Source organism: Gopherus flavomarginatus, chromosome 20, assembly GCF_025201925.1.
Source record: "Gopherus flavomarginatus isolate rGopFla2 chromosome 20, rGopFla2.mat.asm, whole genome shotgun sequence".
Lineage (NCBI taxonomy): Eukaryota > Metazoa > Chordata > Testudines > Testudinidae > Gopherus > Gopherus flavomarginatus.
The window spans coordinates 14,437,322-14,459,255 of NC_066636.1; the positions used below are offsets into that span (position 1 = coordinate 14,437,322).

General features: G+C 53.6%; 1 protein-coding gene and 1 long non-coding RNA gene across 3 annotated transcripts in view; both read left to right on the top strand.

The window, feature by feature from the left end:
* Positions 1-21,934, top strand: part of LOC127037885 (uncharacterized) — a 296,730-nt gene that overhangs the window by 117,046 nt on the left and 157,750 nt on the right. The gene's annotated exons all lie outside the window — the stretch shown is intronic.
* CADM3 (cell adhesion molecule 3) overlaps positions 1-21,934 on the top strand; it is a 122,175-nt gene that overhangs the window by 61,044 nt on the left and 39,197 nt on the right. For both annotated transcript variants that reach the window (XM_050929890.1, XM_050929891.1), the window contains 2 exons: positions 20,932-21,072; positions 21,658-21,810. In XM_050929890.1, coding sequence (XP_050785847.1) covers positions 20,932-21,072; positions 21,658-21,810 — 294 coding nt within the window. The remainder of the gene's footprint in view (positions 1-20,931; positions 21,073-21,657; positions 21,811-21,934) is intronic.

Sequence of the window (21,934 nt, forward strand, 5' to 3'; positions counted from 1 at the left end):
TTTAGCAGGCCAATGCTCAAACCACTGAGCTATCCTTGCCCCCGAAACATGGGTGACACTGACATGTCCTGTTTTGGAAATGCTGGGTGAAGATCACTGCAAATACTGGATGGGGTGCACCAATCCTTGCAAAGTGGACAAGTCTCTCCTAGGAATGCAGCTCAGTTGGACTTGCTGAGCAGAGCTGATGGCTTGAAGCAGGAGTGTGGGAGCCCAGAGGTTCAGTCTCAGGAGGTATTGCGTTCACATGGCCGACCCTGAAGGAAGAGTGTGACCCTGTGGAGGCCTGGCATGCTGAAGAATTCCTCCAAGAGACTGTTCCAAAACTGGGAGTGTAGCACCCAGCGTGGGGATCCATGTGCCATACCCCAGCAGAGATTTGATGTTTTCAGTCCCAGCCCTGTCTGCTCTGCCTGGTCCGGCATCTCTCCTGCTGTGCACCTGGGTTATTGCTGGGCGGGCGGGGCCTGCACAACCTGAAGGCTGGGGCCTGTCCAAAGCTGATGAGCCAGCTGAGGGCAAGAGTGGGAGGCTTCCCCTGTCCATGGACTTGTGGGGCAGTTGCCAGAGTATGGCCTATGTGTGTCCATGGCTGCACACTGTGTCAGCAACAGCAGTCACATGCACACCTACTCCGTGCCGTGCTGGGCACCAGTATCTGTGGGAAGACATGTAACATCATCAAACCCCAGTTGTCAGTGGGCGGGATCAAACCTGGGATCTCTGGAGCTTAGTGCATTGGCCTCTGCCGCATGAGCTAAAAGCCAACAGGCTCGTAGCTAAGGCTGTAGAGCAGGGATCAGCAACATTTCAGAAGTGCTGTGCTGAGTCATCATTTATTCACTCTAATTTAAGGTTTCGCATGCCAGTCATACATTTGAATGTTTTTAGAAGGTCTCTTTCTATAAGTCTATAATATATAATTAACTATTTTTGTATGTAAAGTAAATAAGGTTTTAAAAAGGTTTAAGAAGCTTCATTTAAAATTAAATTAAAATGCAGAGCCCCCGGACCGGTGGCCAGGACCTGGGCCGTGTGAGTGCTACTGAAAATCAGCCTGTGAGCCGCCTTTGGCACGCGTGCCATAGGTTGCCTATGCCTGCTGTAGCGCAAACTCATTAATCTCTTTCTGTCTGTCTAAGGCAGGGTTTCTCAAACTGGGGGTCAGGCCTCCTCAGGGGGTCATGAGGTTATTACAGGGGAGGTCATGAGCAGTCAGCCTCCACCGCCAAACCCCGCTTTGCCTCCCGCATTTATAATGATGTTAAATATATAACAAAGTGTTTTTAATTTATAAGGGAGGGTCACACTCAGAGGCTTGCTGTGTGAAAGGGGTCACCAGAACAAAAGTTTGAGAACCACTGCTCTAAGTGGTCTCGGTGCCACTAAATGGGACAGAACACCGCACTCAGGAGGTGTGTGGGTTACAGACACACAAGAGAAATCTTGGGTAATCTGCCAGGCAGGGGAGGAGCTGACAACATCCCTTTACCCCAGGTCTGTGGCTCTGACAATGCTCTGGACATCAGTGAGGGGGACCTCAGAGCCTCCTGAACTGAGAGTGCAGCTCTCCCGTGGGCACTAATGTGTTCAAGATTGCTCTGGCTGCTGCCCAGCTCTGGTGCTGCCCTCACCAACAAGTAGCAGTTGCTTGGGGTGACTGATCCACCCTGGTAAAGTGTGTGGCATCTTCCCTAGTGTTGCCACCCATCTGGGTTTTACCTGGACAGTCTGGTTTTTGGCTTCCGTGTCTGGGTGCCATTTAGGGGGAGAGCAGTGGAGAAGGGGGCGGCGCCTAGGGAAGAGGCTGAGAAGGGGCAGGGCCTTATGGGAAGAAGTGGAGCAAGGTGGGGCCTTGAGGGGGAAGAGGTGAAGCAGGAGCAGGGCCTTACAGAAGAGGCGGGGCAGGGAGCGTGGCCTCGGATAAAGAGGAGGAGCAGGGTTCAGGCTTTGGGGTAGAGGCGGGCAGGATAGAGGGCCTGGGGGATCCGGTTACCAGCAATTAGAAATGTGGCAACCCTGTTCTGCCCACAGCTGGGGAAACTCCTCCTCCCCAAGGGCTGAGGTCCACAGCTGTTTAAATCGCCATGCGTTGGCTGGCATCGTGGTGTATGTTTACAGCACTGAGTGTGAGTGACCGAGTGCCACCTAGGGTGGTTTCAGAGCAGAAAGTGTGTGGAGTGGGGTGTCTCCGAAGAGGAACACTTTGGAACAACTGCATGCATGGCCCACACAACAGTCCCTGCTGCCAGCTGGGTGGAGAATGATGAACAAAAGACATCTTCTATCAAAAAAGGGAACCAATAGACCTCTGTGCAGGTAGTGATAGGCGCACACCAGCCCGCAAGTCCTCGGAGGCTCCCTCTGGAGTGCCCAGCCACAGTTCCACTAGGCACTCACAGAGCTCTGTTCCTGCATTCCCAAAGAACCAGCACGCACAGGCTGCCCAGGCTCAGGTCAGGATCACTGGTCCACGTAGCACGCAGCTCTGACCTATGTTCATAGTGAACACAAAGAGAACAAGGAACAGAGATCTAGATAATAGGGAGATATTGGAAATAGACAGTTACAGACAAAGCAAACTCATGGCGTGCTTTCTAGAGCCTTAGCTTACCTCACAAGGCATTCCCCTCTCTGCTGCAGGCTAGCTTATCCCAAGGCCTGGCCCCAGCCAGATAGCTGAGATCCCTCTTTTGTAAGACCAAGCCACTTGCAGCCTGTCTCCACAGGTTGAAGGGATGCCAGGGTGTCTCTCTGCACCCTCAGACAGACTAGACCTTCGATCTTCACAATAGTATTTCCCCACTCCCCTGCCATCCCTCATGCTCTCACCCAGCAAGAGTGTCCATCCACTCCTCGGCCCCCATGGCCTCAGCATACTCTTAACCCTGGCATGTCCTCCACACTCCAACCTACCCCCCGCCTCTGTAGAGCAGCTGGGGCAAGAGTAACGTACATCTATTACATGCAGATGGTGGCTGGGGTGGGGAGCTGGGGAAATATGCATTTAGGAGCCAGAAGGCAGGATCCTCGGGGAAGGGCTGGGCAGTAACTGGGGAAGGTCAGGAAAGGGGTGTGCTTGGGGCGGGTTTCTCAGATGGTGGGAGGGAGACATCGCTGAGTGCCTGGTATTGGGAAGCCTGGGCAAGGCTCTGCTCAGTCCAGGCTGAGGTCCTGACCCAGAGATGCCTCCCTTAAAACCTAGGTATGGGATCGCAAATGACTGCGCCACCACACAACTGGGGGAGGGAGAGGAGCTTGCACTTGCCCCTGGAGAAAGGTCACAGCAGGCTCCAGGGAGTGAGTCACTTCTGCCCATGTGAGGGGTGGGGGCACTGCAGGCACAGAGTGCCCAGAATCAGGGCATTAGCCACCCACAGCATGGCACCAAAAGATCAGCCCCACCTGCCCTATCCTCCAGCCCTGCACATGCTCAGGCCCAAGAGTTGTGGGAGCAGCATGTGAGTTGGGATGGGCCTTGCCCGCTGCCTGGCCCTTGCAGGGGTCAGCCTCCACTCCTTGGCCCTGACTCTTCTCCGGGGGTGATGGCATGGCAGGGGGAGGGGCTCCATATGGGTGGTGAGTTCAAGGCCAGGGCAGAATCTGACTCCATCTGTATCTTCAGGGCGTGACATGCTGCAGGAGTAGGGTGACCAGATGTCCCAATTTTATAGGTACAGTCCTGTTATTTGGGGCTTTTTCTTATATAGAGGCCTATTACCCCCCCACCCCCTCACCCCCTGTCCTGATTTTTCACACTTGCTATCTGGTCACCCTATGCAGGAGCCAGGTTCGCAGTCGCCTATGGTCCCCATGACACCCAGTGATGAGGAAGGCACTAGATGCTCTGGCTACCTGAGCAGCGCCAGGCAGAGTGGCATCAGACTTGGATGTGCCTGAAGGGGTGGGGAGGCAGCCCAGCGGGTTCTCTCAGCGGTTCATCTGCCACAGGCATGCCTGCGGAGTGTCCGTTGGTCCGCGGCTCCGGTGGAGCTGCCGCAGTCATGCCCGCGGACGGTCAGCTGCTCCCGCGGCTCCGGTGGACCTCCCACAGGGACGACTGCGGCAGCTCCACCGGAGCCACGGACCAATGGACCCTCCGCAGGAATGCCTGCAGCAGCTCCATGGAGCTGCGGGATCAGCGCGGGGGGCAGCGAAATGGCCGTGCGCCTAGGGCGCGAGAAACCCTGGCGCCAGTCCTGGCATCAGGGCAGGAGTCTGGGAGTAGATTCAAAATGAGGAGTGGGAAGGACCAGGAGGAAGAGGGGGAGGAATCCTTTCAGGGGGTTTCTAAGGCATGAAAGAAAAGTGAAAGGGAAGGAAAAAGAAGTGCTGCTGGGAGTCTGGCATGGGCTGGAAGTGAGTGTGTATAGCAAGGGGGCGCGGCAGGTCAGGATTAAGGGGCAAGAGCAGAGCTGTGTGGGGAGGAGCATGGGGTGGGATAACAAGGGGAGATGCATTCTGTGAGTGAGGGGCACTGGCAGAGCTGCTTAGGGCTGGGATAGCAGAGGGCTGTGGGTCAGAATTGAGGGTATCAGCAGAGCTGGGGGTTGGGGGGAGCCCAGGGCTGGGATAGTAGGGGGCTGTGTGTTGGGCCTGAGGGGAAACGGCAGAGCTGGGGGCTCAGGGGAGCCTAGGGCTGGGATAGTAGGGGGCTGAGTGTTGGGCCTGAGGGGTATCGGCAGATTGGGGAGTGGGGCAGGGCTGGCATAGTAGAGGGCTGTGTATTGGGCCTGAAGGCTATCGGCTGAGCTGGGGGCGGCCGGGGCGGGGGGAGGCACGTGCTATCTGCCCACAGTGCCTGCCGTGATCCACCACTTGCTTTCCTGAGCAGCGTTTTTTGCAACCAATGCCCAAGTCTCCAGCGTGAGGCTGCCTGGGCCCAGCTGTTTATTATCTTAATTAGGAGAACTATTGAAAGCTGTCAGGAGCGGATGGCGAGGGAGACATCTCCCCAGACACGCTCAACATGGAGCACTTGCTGCCTGCTCAGCCAGATGCCTATGAGACCTCTGTTTAACAGCAGTCAACAGGGGCTCTCACAGCGCCAGGTCACAGCGCTGTGTGTGGATGGTGACCTGGGACTGAGCCTGGGGGCCTGGCACCCTGGAGGGTCCCAATGGGCTGAGATTAATTGGACTGAAAAAGTTCTGAAGTCTCTGGGGGAGCCCTGGGGATGTGCCCCCAGGGCTCTGACCCAGACACTGACATTGTGATTGCCCCCCAGCCTGAGGCACATCAGCCGAGCCCACTGTTCTTGTTCTCTCATGCTAGACCCGTGGCTGATAAAATCACTTATCTGTGGTTGGATCCTGGCCAAGGCCCAGCTCTGCCTCCCTGGCTGGGCCCTGGCTGGGCCCTGGCTAGATCAATGTTCCAGAAAGGGCTGAGAGTCTGCCTCTGCCTCCGGCTTCTGATGCACCAGCTGCCCCTCTGCCTCCATGGTGCACGCTCCCCTTGTGCATGAGGCCCAGCCAGGGGGGTTCCTGGGAGAGCTGAAGGTAGCACCCTCCCAATCCCACTTGTTTTGATGCTCTTGTCAGACCTCGGGCTGTCCACAGCCAGGCTTAATGCCCATCCTGGAAGACTTGGGAGCAACCTAGGTCCTGTCCCAGGGTGGCAGACTCCACAGTATTCTAGGAGGACTCCTGTGGGATCCTGTGTTTGACATGTGGTCACTGCTTGGCTGTGGGTTGAACAGCTCTCTCTGCCTTGCTCCAGCTGGGTGAGGGAACTGATCGTGACCCCTGGATAGCAGGGGCGGCAGGTTATATGGGCTTGTGGTGCCCGAGCACCAGGAATATTCAAGGCTGGGGGCTGTGCTCCACCAATATTTGGAGCTGGGTTTCTCCCCTGGCCCCGCCTGGAGCGGGGCCTGGCCCCAGAGCGTCCCCCCCCCCCCCCCGCAACCCCATCTCGGAGCTTCCCTGCCTGAAAAAAAAACAACAGCCCGTGCCTCTCTCCCTTGCTTGTGCTGCTGGCTGCCTGCCACTGCTTCTGCCTAAGGCTATAGAGAGCAGCAGCGGGCAGATTATTGGAGCACCTCAGGAAGGGGAGAGGGAGAGGGGAGGAGGGAGGAGACACGCACGTGCTTGGCACGGGAGCCCTCTCCCCCGTCCCCTGGCACCCACCTGGAGGAGACACCAAGGGGACTTCCGGCCAGGAGATGGACATCTGGAGTGGACCTCACTCACCTGAGCAGCTGCTGGGGCTTCGGTGAGGTTTGACCCTGTGATCCACCTCCTCCCCCCCCCCCAGTGAGGCAAGGGTGAGGGGCAGCAGGGGAGGAAGGAAGCCACATGTGATGGCAGTCCCCCTACCGCACCCACCCACCCACCCCAGTGGAGATGGGGGAGGGGGGCTTCCTGGACCTGAGTAGCTGGGGCTTGGGTGAATTTTGTGACCCCCCCACTGCCAGCCACCACCCTGCAGTGCCCACTCCTGCCCCACGCTGGGCAAGGGGCAGCCCCATCCCCCATCCCCAGTGAGGCTATGGTGAGGGGCAGCAGCAGAGGAGGCCACACGTGATGGCAGATCCCTCCCCACCCCACCCCAGTACCCACCATAGGGGAGGCAAGTGGGCTTTCTGGACCTGAGAGAGGCCCTAGGAGCATGTGCAGTGACCATGGTGCAGAGCGAGTGTGCTGGGGGGTGGAGGGAAGAGGAGGGGTCCCTCCCCTGGAGCTTGCTACTGCCAGTGCGGGGTGGGGAGTCCTCTCTGGCCCTAGCCCTGGGGTAGCCTGTCTGCACCACAAGTTCCATATCCCCAGCCCTGCCCCACCCCAGATCCTGTGCCCCCAGCACCCCAACCCTGAGCACCCTCCTGCCCTGTGAACCCCTCATCCCCAGCCCTACCCCAGAGCCGTCACCTGAGGGAAAAAACGTGCAACTTAAATTTGGTGGTCAGTTTGGAGTATCATTGTGTTTAGCACAATACTTGATTATTTTACACCCTTTAAATTATATAACTAGTCGTATACAGTTGTTACAAAGTGTGAATGTTCTTAATGTTTTCTCTGAATACTATGTGGGTGCCTCAGTTTCCCCTATGCATTTCTCAAGGATCTAGAAGGTGGGATAAGGGGGTGTGATTGTCGTAGAGCCCTAGAGGACCAGTGTGATGCCGTCTGCATAGAGAATGGCCGCAACCCTGTCTCTGGGCAACTGATGGCCTGGGCCACTCTCCTGCAAGGTGCCAACTGAAGGTGTTGGAGAACAAAGAGATCAGGTGGTTTCCTAATGCCTGGAAAAGAGACAAAGGCCAGAGGAGGGAGTGTCAGTGCCTGTGTGGACTTCCAGGAAGCGCATGGTGTGGAAGGGGATGCTTTGGAACTACTCCATACAAAGCCAGTCAGGACTCTGGGGGAAGCCTCCTCTCTCTGAGCAGACTGTCTCCAGGGCAAGAAGCTTACACCTTCCTGGGTCTGACCTCAGAGCATTCAGCATGCCCTTCCACACTGTGCGCTTTCCGCAGTGAGTCTGCCCAGGCAGGTTCTGGGGGAACCAGAGGTCCCCCGCACCCCAGCTCTGCAGTCAGAAGTGACTCTCAGCCAGCTGGTAAAACAGAAGGTTTATTAGATGACAGGAATACTGTCTAAAACAAAGCTTGTAGGTACAGAAAACAAGGACCCCTCTGACAGGTCCATCTTGGGGAGCGGGGAGCCCAGTCCCTAATTCTGGGCCTCTCCCCATTTCCCCAGCAAGCTCCAAACTGACAGTCCTTTCTCTGGCCTTTGTCTCTCTTCTGGACAAGGAGGCCACCTGATCTCTTTGTCCTCAACACCTTCAGTTGGCACCTTGCAGGGGAAACTGAGGCACCTACACAGTATTCAGAGAAAACATTGAGAACATTCCAACTTTGTCACTTTCTGCTTTTAATTAATCCTTGTAATCTTGTGGTGCCGATGCATTGTAGCTTCATTTTATATCGGCTTACAGGGCACGAGCGGGGGGGGGCCACCACCCTTTTGGGCACCACTAAAAATTATACAAACCTGCTGCCTATGCTGGATAGATGTAGGTGGCTTAACACTTTCTTGGCACCTCTTCATTGATTAGCTTCTAACCTCCATTGTTTGCACTGGGCCTTTGAAATTCCTTGATTTCCAGGTCAGAAAGGACCATTGTGATCATCTGGTCTGACCCCTGCATAACATAGGCCAGAGATCTGCCCCCAAATAATTCCTGTAGCAAACTTGACTTAAAACTTACCCAGGAGAGAGACTCCACCACAATCCTTCGTATGTTGTTCCAACTGAGCTGTTAATTACTCTCACTCTAGAAAATTTACACCTTATTTCGAGTCTCAATTTGTCTAGTTTCAACATCCAGCCATTGGACTGTGTTTTACCTTTCTCTGCTAGACTGAAGAGCCCATTATCATGTTTGTTCCTCATGTAGGTGCTTACAGACTGTGATCAAGTCACGCCTTCACCTCCTCTTTGTTAAGCTAAATAAACTGAGCTCCTGGAGTCTGTCACTGTACGGTATGTCTTCTTCTCCTTGAATTGTTCTTGTGGCTCTTTTCTGAGCCATCTCCAATTTATCAACATCCTAATTGAATTGTGGGCACCAGAACTGGACACAGGATTCCAGCAGCAGTCACACAAGCACCAAATATGGAGGTAAAATAACCTCTCTACTTCTACTTGAGAGTCTACCTGTTTATGCATCCCAGGAACTCATTAATTTCATTTGGCCACAGCATCACAGTGGAAGCTTGTGTTCAGCTGATTAAAAAAGATTTGGGGGTCACAGTGGATAGAGTCACTGCTTCCTAGGATAGAGCCCCCTCCATGTAAGTATGGCCTCCATTCTTTGTTCCTAGACGTATACTTTTACATCTGGATGCATTAAAGTGCATATTGTTTGGTTGTGCACAGCTTAACAAGCGATCAGGATTGCTGGGTTGGTGACCTGTCCTTTTCATTATTTTCCACTCCCCAATTTTTTTTGTCATCTGCAAGTTTTATCAGTGATGATTTTATGTTTGCTATCAATGACCTGGAAGAAGTGTTAAAATAGCATAGGGCCAAGAACTGATCCCTGTGGGATCTCGCTAGATGCTCACCCACTCAATGATGGGTCACTGTTTAAAATTACATTTGGAGACATATCACTTCGCCAGCTTTTAATCTATTTCATGTAGGCAATGTTAACTTTCTATTGTTCTCATTTTTTTAATCAAAGTATTGTGTGGTACCAAGGCAAACTCCTTAAAGAAGTCTAAGTCTATTACATCAACACTATTACCTTTATCAACCAAACTTGTAATTTCATCAAAAATAGTTATCAAGTTATCTGTTTTCCATAAACCCATTATGGAGCCATTGTTCCATAAAATTTGACAGGTCAGAGTCCTCAGGCTAGGGAAGTGCCTTCTCTTTCTGAGATGCAATTCTATTGCGGTTTTACTGTTTAAAAATACCATTTACCTTCTGTTTCTTTTAGAGAGGTAGCTGTGTTAGTCTGTATGCCCAAATAAATTTGTTAGTCTCTAAGGTGCCACAAGGACTCCTCGTTGTTTCTTTTGTTTCTTGCATCCCTCAAGGACATGCTGGCAATTGCCAAACTAAGCATGGAACATGAGCATTCTAAGGTCAGGCTGGCTGTGCTGTTAAAGCAGCAGCTGCAACACACACTTTGCTGGGAATGCCTGTTTGCTGTTGGAGTGACTGTAGAATGGGGGAGAACCGGGCTGGGCCTGCTCCAACCTCTCTCTAGACCTGCACATGGCCTAGGGAGAGGGGCAGGCTTCAGAGTCTAAGCTCCAGCCTAAGCTACAACTTCAAAGTGTAAAAACACAGCGTTTTTAGAGCACTAGCATGCACCCCACTACTCCAAGTCTCTTGAGGCTCACTCCCAAATGCTGTGTAGGCATACCCCACATGGCAGCAGTTGGTGCTGCAGGTTCAGGGTTTAAGCCCTGCTGCTGATACATGACGGTAGGGTTGTTGCAGGAAGGGTGTTGTGGGAGGGGTATAGCATGATGTGGGAGGTTGTTGCAGGACTTGGGGGGCTGTTGCAGTTGCACATGATAGTTTCTCCCTTTTTTCCTTTTAAATAAACTTAGGAAGTTCCATTTTGCAATAAAAGCCATTAACTCGTCACCAATCCAAGCATTCAGATGTTAGAAAACGACCCGATTTAGGGTTGTATGTGCCCATTATTGCTGCCCATTGTATGCAGGCATCATGACCCAGCCTGTCATTACATGATTACACTCTCTTTCCCACAGGCCCCTGTCTCCTCGGTGCACAGGATCAGCACAGCGGCACCTGTAGATCTGGCATTTCTTAACTGCTGTGTTTGACTTGCAGCTGAAGTGACATTCTCGTAACATAGATTTGTTATGTGTAATTATAACATTATGTTGCAGTAGCCCCTAGAGGCCTCAGGCTGGGGCCCCTTTGTGCTGGGCGCTGCACAAGCATAGAGCACATGCCAGTCTCACCTCATGGAGCTTACCATCGAAGGTGCAAGTGTACTAGGTGTCTGGGATAGGAGGTGCAGGCGGGGAGGCTGTTAGCACAGCCTCGCTGCGTGTTCAGTTATTAGCTTATCTGCCGCAGTAATCACAGCTCAGCACCTGTCTGGATGGGCTAGGGCTCCAGCTTCAGCTTCCATCTGCAGAGACTGAAGGGTTCCAGCTCTGTATGCCTCAGGGTTCTCTTGAGGCCTGGGGAACTTGGCATGAGCTGGCACCTGGTCTGCCAGTGTCACAGATACAACACACAATTACAAATACCAATAACCCGCCTGAGAACTAAACTAACAATGTTCAGTGAGTCTGTGAGGTGCCCTCCGCTGCTGCCTAGATCTGGGGACTCCCCTGGAACATCCGCATTGCTGCTGTCAGGAGACGGCAGGGCTCCTTGCTCTCGCTGTGCCACATACTGGGGCTCCATTGTCTGACCCTGTGATTGTTCCTGTCTGAAACCCTCTTAGGCAAAGGGCCAACTGTGCACCCTTTGTCTCCCTGCCTCCTAGGATTTGGAGAAGGTGTTACCTGCTCCTCTGCAGTACATGTCCATCTGGGGTGACAGCCTCATAAAATAGCAGCATGCCCTTTTGTGACCCCACTGCTGTTTGCGGCCATTGTTCCTCTTTATGAGACACAGCCTCATTTCCATGAAGTGGGGGGAAGCTCCTGGCATGCCAAATCATACTGAGGTTTTGTTTGGCCTTCTCTGTCTTTATATATGTCTGCAAGTCCCCAGCGACTCTGACCTCAGTTTCTAACAGTGCAGGCATTCTGGTTTCAATTTGCTGTGGAACAGAATGTCAGCAGGTGATAACTCCAGGCTTCATTGGTGCCATTCTGCAATTTAACAGTACTAAATGTGGATCAAAGTCTGACTCTGTCGCTTCTTTCAGTAGGTGCTTTATTATTTTGACACCATTTTCCACTAGCTCCTTGGATTAGGGATCATGGGGACTAGCTGTTACATGTCCAAACCCAAACTTCACTGCAAACTGCTTAAACTCTTGCCCACTAAACTGCAACCCATTGTCATAGGTTACTGTATAAAATAGGCTGTGACGAGTAAAACCAGATGTGATGTGCACAGCCACCTGATTAGCGGTAGCATCTTCTAGTACAGCTGTCTCAGGGAAGTGGGAATAATATCTAGGAAAAGTACATAATGTTTCCTGTCAAAAAATCTCTGCCTACATTGTTCCAGGGGAGCCCACCAGCATGGGCTCTTTCTCCTGACTTGTCCTTTATTTTCAATATATACCACAAGCCTTAACAATGTTCTTGATGTCGCTGTTCATTTGAGGCCAGCTTAAAATGTCTCTGGCCTCTCTCTAAATCAGTGGTTCTGAACCAGGGGTACATGTACCCTTTTGGGTACTGTAGATGTGCAGACTCACCCCTACGTCGCCTCCTGCTGGTTACTTCTAGGAATTAGCTCCATTCCAGCTCTGGAGCACCCTCTGCCAGCTGGTGATCCACCTGTCCTCTGGCCCCGTGTCCCTCCCTGGACCCGGGGCCCTTTTATGTGGAGTGCTGCCCCCAAGCAGTCACCCCTTTCTCTGAGGGTTTCCCCTTCCCGGGGGACCTCCACCCTCTGTCCCCACTTTGCCTCAATATATGGCTACTGCCCAGTCTCCATCTCACCCCCGTTCACTGGGGCAGACTGCAGTATCAGCCACTCATCATAGGCAATGGGGTTTGGACCTGTTGCCTTGGCCTACCCCTGGGCTGCCCTCTGCAACCCCCAGTACCTTTTAGCCTAATGTTAGGCCTCAGCCTGGGGCTTTCTAGGCTAGAGCCTGTCATAACATTTTTCCCCAGATCTGGACCTTAGCGTCCAAAATATGGGTGTTAGCATGAAAACCTCCAAGCTTAGTTACCAGCTTGGACCTGATAACGCTGCCTCCAGCCAGGGATTTATACAGTGCCTAGCTCACTGTGGATTCCCCAAAACCTTCCCTGGGGGACCCTAAGACTCAGATTCCTTGAGTCTCACAACAAAGAGGAATAAACCATTTCCCTTCCCCCTCCTCCAGGTGTTCCCTCCCTAGGTTCCTTATACAGAAGCAAGCTCCGTGAATCTAAACAGAGGGACTCCACCCTCCCTGTTTCCAGTCCTGGAAACACAAGTACTGAGAGAGTTAATCTCTCTTCCCCCCTCACCCAGAGGGTATGCAAAGTCAGGCTTAGTAAATCTAACACAGAGATTTTTCCCCTGACTTCTTCCTCCCACCAATTCCCTGGTGAGCTGCAGACTCAATTCCCTGGAGTCCCCACTAAAGAAAAACTCCAACAGGTCTTAAAAAGAAAGCTTTATATAAAAAGAAAGAAAAGGACATAAAAATGGTCTCTCTGTATTATGGTGACAAATACAGGGTCATTTGCTTAAAAGAAAAAAAATGAATAAACAGCCTTATCCAAAAAAGAATAAAATTTAAACATTCCAGCAACTACACACATGTAAATACAAAAAAAAACAATATAAACCTATTGTCTTACTATTCTTGTACTTACAACCTGGAAACAGAAGATTAGAAAGCTTGAGATAGAGAGATCACTCTCAGAGCCGAGAGAGGGAACAGACACACGACAAAGACCAAAGAACTCACACACAAAACTTCCCTCCACCCAGATTTGAAAAAGTCTTGTTTCCTGATTGGTCCTCTGGTCAGGTGTTTCAGGTTACTCCTTTCCAGGTGAAAGAGACATTAACCCTTAGCTATCTGTTTATGACACAGCCCCCTGCTCCTCAGCCTGTCCTCAGCCCTGCTCCCCTCAGATACTTTATCTCTAGCAGCCAGGCCCATCTCCCTCTACAGCTAGAGAGAGACAGACGGCTTTTAGCTCCTCTGGCCTTCTTATAAGGACCCGTTGCTCAGTTTGGGGTGTGGCCCCAGCTGCATCCTTCCCCAATCAGCCCAGCCTAAAGGCTGCTTTCTCCAGCCACAGCCCCTTCCCAGGGCTGTTTTTAACCCCTTCAGGGCAGGAGCAGGGGTCCACCCTGCTACAGTACTCAAAGGTCTTCCTGGGGATACTCAACTGATCTAGATAGTGGATCTCAACCTGGAGATTGCTGCCCCCGGGGTGTGTGTGTCAAGGGATGGGTTTGGGGGAGTTGGAAGTGCAGGGCCGGTATTAGGGGGTAGCAAGCAGGACAATTGCTCAGGGTTTTCTGCCACAGGAGGCCCCGCGAAACTAAGTTACATGCTTCAGCCGCGCTGCCTGGGTTCGGGCTTCAGCCAAGGCTCTCAAGTGAAAAATAGGCTCATGTATCACACTGAAATATAAGTACAATATTCATATTCCAATCAATGTATTTTATCATATTATCTCTAAAAATGAGAAAGTCAGTCATTGTTCAGTAACAGTGGGCTGTGACACTTTTGTGATTTTATATCTGATTTTGTAAGCAAGTAATTGTTAAGTGAGGTGAAACTTGGGGCGTGCAAGGCAAATCAGACTCCTGAAAGCATCATAGTAGTCTGGACTGGTTGAGAACCACTGCTCTAAATGACCTTCATGTATCCTTTGTAGTATATTTTTTCTGTAACACCTTTGGAATCCCTATCATGCTGCCTTTAAGCAAAATCCCATCTAGTATTGAGAGCTCCCCTGGAATTGCTAATAGGGGCTGGAATATGCTGTCCCAGCCACCTGGTGCTAATAGTCTTGATTACTTTCTGTAAAGTGTAATTCTGAGCAGTTGCTCTGGCAATCACAGTCCACATTTTGTCCTGGTTTTGTTTATCAGAATGACATACAACATCTACCTCTGAACTTTGCTTCATTGCTCTAGAGTGTGTGTCTGCAGCCACCCAATCTCTCCCAATTTTATCCAATTTGCAAATGATACATTTGTAACTTACAAATTCACCTCTGTTCTTGGAGTGACCAGGCCCCTTTTGGAAATGACAATGAGTAGTTTGTGGTCAGTTTCAGCTAACACTGGTCTCTCCTAAATAAAGTCATGTAACCTTTTATACCCATGGACTAAGGGCAAAGCTGCCTCCTCTATTTGAGTAGATTTGACACTCAGGTTTGAGTAGCGCCTGTGACACATAGGCCACTCCAGTTTTGCCTATGCTATTGTGAGAATATGTTATTAGAATGGAAGACCAACGAATTACAAAATGTGTGTACCACGGAATGCCACTGTGTGGCCCGTGATCATGGGGCATCAAAAGCTTTGGTGATGTGACAAGACGGCCAGCGATGGACATAAACTAACTATACAACCACACAACCTTAAGTACATCACCAGAGATCACTCTAGGTGGTGCTTGATTTACAAGGAGACCATGTCATAAGAACATAAGAATGGCCATACTGGGTCAGGCCAATGGTCCATCTAGTCCAGTATCATCCTGTCATCTGACAGTGGCTGATGCCAGATGCTTTAGAGGGAATGAACAGAACAGGGTAATTATTAAGTGATCCATCCCCTGTCATCCAGTTCCAGTTTCTGGCAATCCAAGGTTTAGGGATACCTGGAACAAGGGGTAACATCCCTGGCCATCTTGGCTAATAGCCATAGATAGACTGGTTATGCTTTTGGCCTTCACAGTAACCCCTGGTAACAAGTTCCAAAGGTTGTCTGTGTGTGTTGTGTGAAGTAGTACTTCCCTTTATTTGTTTTCTGGTGCCTATTAATTTCATTGGGTGACCTCCGGTTCTTGTATTATGTAAAGGGGTAAATAACACTTCCTTATGCACTTCCACACCATTCATGATTTTATAGACCTCTATCATACCCCCCATTAGTCATCACTTTTCTAAATTGGACAGTTCCAGTCTTTTTAATCTCTCCTCATATGGAATCTGTTCTATCTCCTAATCATTTTTGTTGCCCTTCTCTGTACTTTTTCCATTTCTACTATATTTTGGAGATGGGGTGACCAGAACTGCACCCGGTGTTCCAGGTGTGGGCGTGCCATGGATTTATACAGTGGCATTATGATTTTTACTGCCTTATCATCTACCCCTTTCCTAATGGTTCCTAACATTCTATTAGTGTTTTTTTGGCTACTGCTGCACATTGAGTGGATGTTTTCAGAGAAGTATCCACAGTGACTCCAAGATCTTTCTTGAGTGGCAACAGCTAATTTAGACCCCATATTTTGTATGTATGGCTGGGATTATTTTTGCCAATGGGCATTACTATACAGCAGGATCGGCAACCTTTCAGAAGTGATGTGCCGAGTCTTGATTTATTCACTCTAATTTAAGATTTTGCGTGCCGGTCATACATTTTAATATATTTTTAGAAGGTCTCTCTCTTTAAGTCTATATATTATATAACTAAATTAGTGTTGTATTGTAAAATAAACGAGGTTTTCAAAATGTTTAAGAAGCTTCATTTAAAATGAAATTAAAATGTTGATCTTACGCCGTCGGCCCACTCAGCCCGCTGCTGGTCTGGGGTTCTGTTCACCTAGGCTGGCAGCGGGCTGAGCAGGGCCTGCAGCCGGGACCCTGGCTGGCAAGGGTCTAGCAGCCAGAACCCCAGACTGGCAGCAGGCTGTGCGGGGCCAGTTGCTGGGACCCCAGACCGGCAGTGGGCTGAGTGGCTCAGCCCACTGCTGCTCAGGGGTTCCATCCGCCGGCTCCTGCCAGCCGGGATCCTGACTGCCAGATTCACTCATCTCACTGCCAGTCTGGGGTTCCGGCCCTGCCCACATACAGTGGGTACCCACCTTCTCCTTGGTTCTGGCCCATTCTCTTCCTCTCTCTGCCCTGAGCTGAGAATGGGAGTGCACTGAGCACAGGGCTGGGGGTGAAGGGTCTGGCCAGGAGCTAGAGTGAAGGAGGGGGCTCAGGAGGTTTGGGTGTGGGGGCACTTACCTTGGCAGCTCCCATATGATGTGTGGGATGCAGGTGGGAATGTGTGTGGGGGGTGCAGGAGCTCCCATTTGGTGCTCAGGGTGAGGGTGGGGATGGCAGTGCATCGGGTGTGGGGAGGGTTGGGGATGTGGGGGGGTGTGCAGATGTCAGGGCAGAGGGGGTGCTGGGGATGTGTGGGGGTGCCAGAGTCAGGGCTGGGGTCATGGGTGGGGAGATGAAGAAGTCAAGCAGAGGTCTGGGTGTGTATGAGGGAGGTACAGGGCCAAGGGCAAGTGCCTGGGGTGTGTGGGGGGTGGGGGTGCAGGGCTCAGGGCAGAGAGCTGGGTGACTGCCCCCCTCAGAACCTCCAACCACCTCGCTCCTTGTCCCCTGACTACCCTCTTCTGTGACCCCTGCCCCCAACTGCCCCCCAGGAACCCATCCCCTATCTAAGCCTCCCTGCTCCTTGTCCCCTGACTGCCCCTCTAGGACCCTACCCCCTACCTGTCCCCGACTGCCTCAACTCTTATCCATGCCCCAACTCTTATCCACACCCCAACCCCCAGGCAGACTCCTGGGACTCCCATGCCCCATCAAACCTCTCCCTGACAGGACCCCCAGAACTCCCGACCCATACAACCCCCCCTGCTCCCTGCCTGCCACAACCCCTCTCCACACCCCTGCCTCCTGACAGCCTCCCCACCCCGAACTTCCGACTCATCCAACCCCCCCAGGTCCTTGCCCCCTGACCACCTCCTCCAGAGACTCTAACTGCCCCCCCAGGACCCTCCTTGCTTCCTGTCCCCTGACTGCCCTGACCCCTATCCACCCCCTGTCCCCTAACAGACCCCGGAACTCCCATGCCACATCCACCCTCCCCCCCGGCTCCCTGACTTCCCCTCTCCAGAGACCCCCGCCCCGAGTCCAAGTCAGCTGGCACAGGCCAGCCGCAGGTTTTAATTGCAGTGCAGAGTTACCCACTGTTGGCTTCCTTGCTTTTTGCCTCAGCACCTCTCTGTCCCATGTCTGTCTATTCTCAGTTTCTGTGTGTTCTGCCTCCTCTCTCTCTCTCACACACACACACACACACACACTCACACACTCTCTCTCTCTCTCTCTCTCTCTCACTACTCAGCAAAACCCTGGCCTCTGCCCACTCAGTCCAAACTCCTGTCTGTCCCGTTTTATCTTAGGGCTGGGGATTCTGACAGTTATCTTCTTATCAGTTATGAGGAGCACTCATCCTGACAGTTAGTTAATTGAAGGGTTCATTCACACCTGTCTCAAAAGGGTTTAGCTCAATCCATAACAAGTTTTCACCCAGCCCATAACAGACACTCTGATACACACACAAACACACACTGATACACACACGCATGCACACACTCGGATTCACACACAAACTGCAAAACACTGATACATGCATAAACACATACTTACATATATGCAGACATACACACGTTACATGTACACACACACACACACACCCCTTACACTCACACATGCTAAATGCTTCCACGTAGATCAGGGATGGGGCAAACTACAGCCCGGGGGCTGAGTCTGGCCGATCAGACCTTTTAATCCTGCCCTCGAGCTCCAGCCTGGGAGCGGGGTTGGGGGCAGGCCCCACACCACGTGTGCTGTGGCTCTGCATGGCTCCTGGAAGCAGCGGCATGCCCACCTCCAGCTCCTACACGTAGGGGCAGCCAGGGGGCTGTGCACGCTGCCCCTCTTCCAAGCGCTGGTTCTGCAGCTCCCACTGACCAGAGTACTCACCCCCAGCACCCCTACCCCCTGCCCCAGCCTGGAGCTCCCTCCCACACTTCCCAATCCCCTGCCCCAGCCTGGAGCCCCTTCCCGCACCCTGTACCCCTTGTTTCTGGCCCCACTGTGGAACCCACAACCCCAGCCCAGAGCCCATGCCCCCTCCCATACCCCAACACCCTGCCTCAGCCCAGAGCCCCCTCCCATACTCTGAACTCCTCTGCTCCACCCCTAGCCCTCAGCCCCCTTCTGCATCCCAAACCTCTCATCCCTGGTCCAATCCCAAAGCCTGCACCTCCATCCAGAATCCTCATCCCCTCCCGCATCCCAACCCCCCACCACAGACTGGAGCCCCCTCCCACACACCGAACTCCTTTTTTCTGGCCCCACCCCAGAGCCTGCACCCCTAGCCAGAGCCCTCACCCCCTTCCATACACCAACCCCCAATTTTGTGAGCATTCATGGCCCATCATACAATCTCCATTCCCAGAGATGGGCCTCAGACCCCAAAGTTTGCCCACTCCTGACAAAGACCCATCTCTCTAACAGCCCCACGTGAAGGAGGGATCAGCTGGCACTCCCCGTAAGTCTCACAGCCTGCACTCAGGGCAGCAGGGTGCTTTGTGCCTGACCCCCTGCCCAGCATGGATTACTTCTGAGGGACTGGACTGGCCTCTCCTGCTGCACGTGCTGCGTGGGGACCCGCTGCGTGGTCAGCACTATCACATGCCTGGAGTGTGCACCAGCCTGCTGCTGAGCTGGCCGCTGGCTCTGCTTCCTGCAGCAGCCTCCAGAATCTCTGGGCATGCGGGAGCCAGCTGGGCTCTGGGCAGGGGAGCCAGGAGACCCAGGCACCCTGAGAGGGCAGGGGAGCCATAGGCCTGGAGCAGGAAGCTCCTCCCTAGATATTCAGCCCAACACCTGCATCCTGCTCCCCACCTGGGACTGAAGGGGAGAGAGAACATGGGAGCGGGAGCCTCTGGGGTCCCCCATTCCCTTCCCTTTGCTTTGGGCTGACATGCCTTTCCCCATCCGCCAGAAGGGGCCATCCACCCTGATGCTCCAGGGTAGCCAAAAGCTCCCCTAGGACTCAGCCTCCCCAATCCCCATAAGCCAACCCTCCCCCACTCTGTGAGGCACCCCTCCCTCACTTCCTCCCTGACTGGCTGAGCCATGCCCACCTCTTTAGTTGATTATTATTTATCATTATTCTGTTCATTGCATCCATCTGTCCCTCTTCGAGTGGGGGACAAGTCCTGCTGGTCCAGCCTCTGCCTGATGGGTGAGGGATTCGCATTGCGCCCGGCTGTTCGTGATGGTCGTGGGATTTGCACTGCATCAGGCTGTTCCTAATGGGCGGGGGATTCACATTGCGCCCTGCTGTTCCTGATGCTGGTGGGATTTGCACTTCACCAGGCTGTCCCTGGTGGGCAGAGGATTCGCACTGTGCTAGGCTGTCCCGGGTGGGCGAGGTATTCACTCTGCATCAGGCTGTCCTGGTGGGCGAGGTATTCACTCTGCATCAGGCTGTCCCTGGTGGGCAGGGGATTTGCACTGTGCTAGGCTGTCCCTGATGGGCAGGGGATTTGCACTGTGCTAGGCTGTCCCTGATGGGCAGGGGATTTGCACTGTGCTAGGCTGTTCCTGATGGGCAGGGGACTTGCACTGCACAAGGCTGTTCCTGATGGGCAGGGGATTTGCACTGTGCTAGGCTGTTCCTGATGGGCAGGGGATTTGCACTGCACAAGGCTGTTCCTGATGGGCAGGGGATTTGCACTGTGCTAGGCTGTCCCTGATGGGCAGGGGACTTGCACTGCACAAGGCTGTTCCTGATGGGCAGGGGATTTGCACTGCACAAGGCTGTTCCTGATGGGCAGGGGATTTGCACTGTGCTAGGCTGTCCCTGATGGGCAGGGGACTTGCACTGCACAAGGCTGTTCCTGATGGGCAGGGGATTTGCACTGTGCTAGGCTGTTCCTGATGGGCAGGGGACTTGCACTGCACAAGGCTGTTCCTGATGGGCAGGGGATTTGCACTGTGCTAGGCTGTCCCTGATGGGCAGGGGACTTGCACTGCACAAGGCTGTCCCTGATGGGCAGGGGATTTGCGCTGCGCCAGGCTGTCCCTGTTGGGCAAGGTATTTCTACTGCATCAGGCTGTCCCTGGTGGGCTCGTGGATTACTGTCCCAATTGCCCGTGGCAGTTCTGACATACATGGTGGGTGCAGGGGGCTCAGGCACAGATTCTTGTAGGGATGCATCATAGGCAGAAGGCCACACCCGTCCCTATGGAAAGAGCAGTGCCAGGTGCTGCCTGGAATCAGGATCTGCTCCGTGTGGGTGATGCCAGCGAGCCCAGGGTAAATAACCGGCCTAGTGCTGACTCTGCACCCAGCCCACATGGCCAGTGTGCTGTCCTGCTGTGGGCATGGGCCCTGGCAGAGCACCCAGCAGCTGCTATCTAGGGGTGGGGTGGGGAGGGCAGAGTTGAGCACAACAGGAGAAAGGCCTCTTTGTACAGCCAGTGGGAGTGGAGCCGCCTACAGCTAGTGGTGTGTGCTGGAGCTACTGGTCAGGGGCTTTTGGCTCCGGCCAGGCAAAGGAGCAGAGGTGGGATGAGAACTCAGGGCCATGACCCCAGAGAGTGGGGTGGCTGGAATGTGCCTCCCAAGGCCCAGGCACAGACATGCAGCAAGGTCAGCCAGTGGCAGGGGTCACGCTCCCATCTGGCCAAAGATGGTCTTTCACCTTCATCCCAGCACACACAAGGCAGGAGCCCGGGTTGGTAGGAGAGGGGTGGTGCCCAGCACAGGGTGGGCCCTGGAGCAGGGGGTCAACCCAAGCTGATGTCTCCCTGTTTGCCCCCAGAGAGCCAGCCCACAACATCTGATGAGACGGTGGTAGCAGGTGGCACCGTGGTGCTGAAGTGCAAGGTGGAGGATCCCGACGACTCCTCACTGCAGTGGTCCAACCCAGCCCAGCAGACGCTATACTTTGGGGAGAAACGAGGTACTGCCGGCAGCCCCAGCTGGGCCTGGAAAGGCCCCGCTCACTGCTCCCTGGGCCTCGGGCTAGACTGGCTGAGGGGAACAGGCTCCAGAGAGCATTCCTCAGCCTTTCCCCCTGCGTGAGGAGGGGGTGAGAGGGAATGGTGCCCCAGGAGAGGCGGGCAGCGGAAAGCGGAAGCAGTGCTTCAGGGAAGGAGAGGGGGCGAAGGGGAAGTAGTGACCTGTGGAGGGGGGGCACGGATGAGGTGCAGCGGTACCCTGCGAGGATGAGGGGAAGCAGTGCCCCATGGGGATGGGACGAAGGGAAGCAGTTCCCTGGGGGAGGGGAAGCAGTGCCCCATGTGGGAAGTAGAAACGTTCCCCTGTGGGGATGGGGGGAGGGGACGCAATGCCCCATGGGGACAGGACGAAGGGAAGCAGTGCCCCATGCGGGGAGGGAAAGCAGTGCCCTTCAGGCAGGAGCATGTGCTGCTAGGTTGAAGTGTGACCTGGAGGCTCCTGCTGGCTCTTGGCCCCAGCAGTCGTACCCGCCCCTGCTGGTCAGCTGGCCGGCCAGCATCGCTAACCGCTCTCGCTCTGGCCCCAGCGCTCCGGGATAACAGGATCCAGCTGGTGAATTCCACACCCAAAGAGCTGGCCATCAGCATCAGCAACGTGGTGCTGGCAGACGAGGGCGAGTACACCTGCTCCATCTTCACCATGCCTGTGCGGACGGCCAAGGCCCTCGTCACCGTGTTGGGTGAGGGTTTGTGACTCCCTTCCCCTGGAGACCCTGCCCAGCGCCCTGGGCACTGGAGCCTGCTTGTGCACGGGGCCCAGTGAGTGTGATCCTGGCCTGGCAGCAGCCCACACAATCCCCTCCC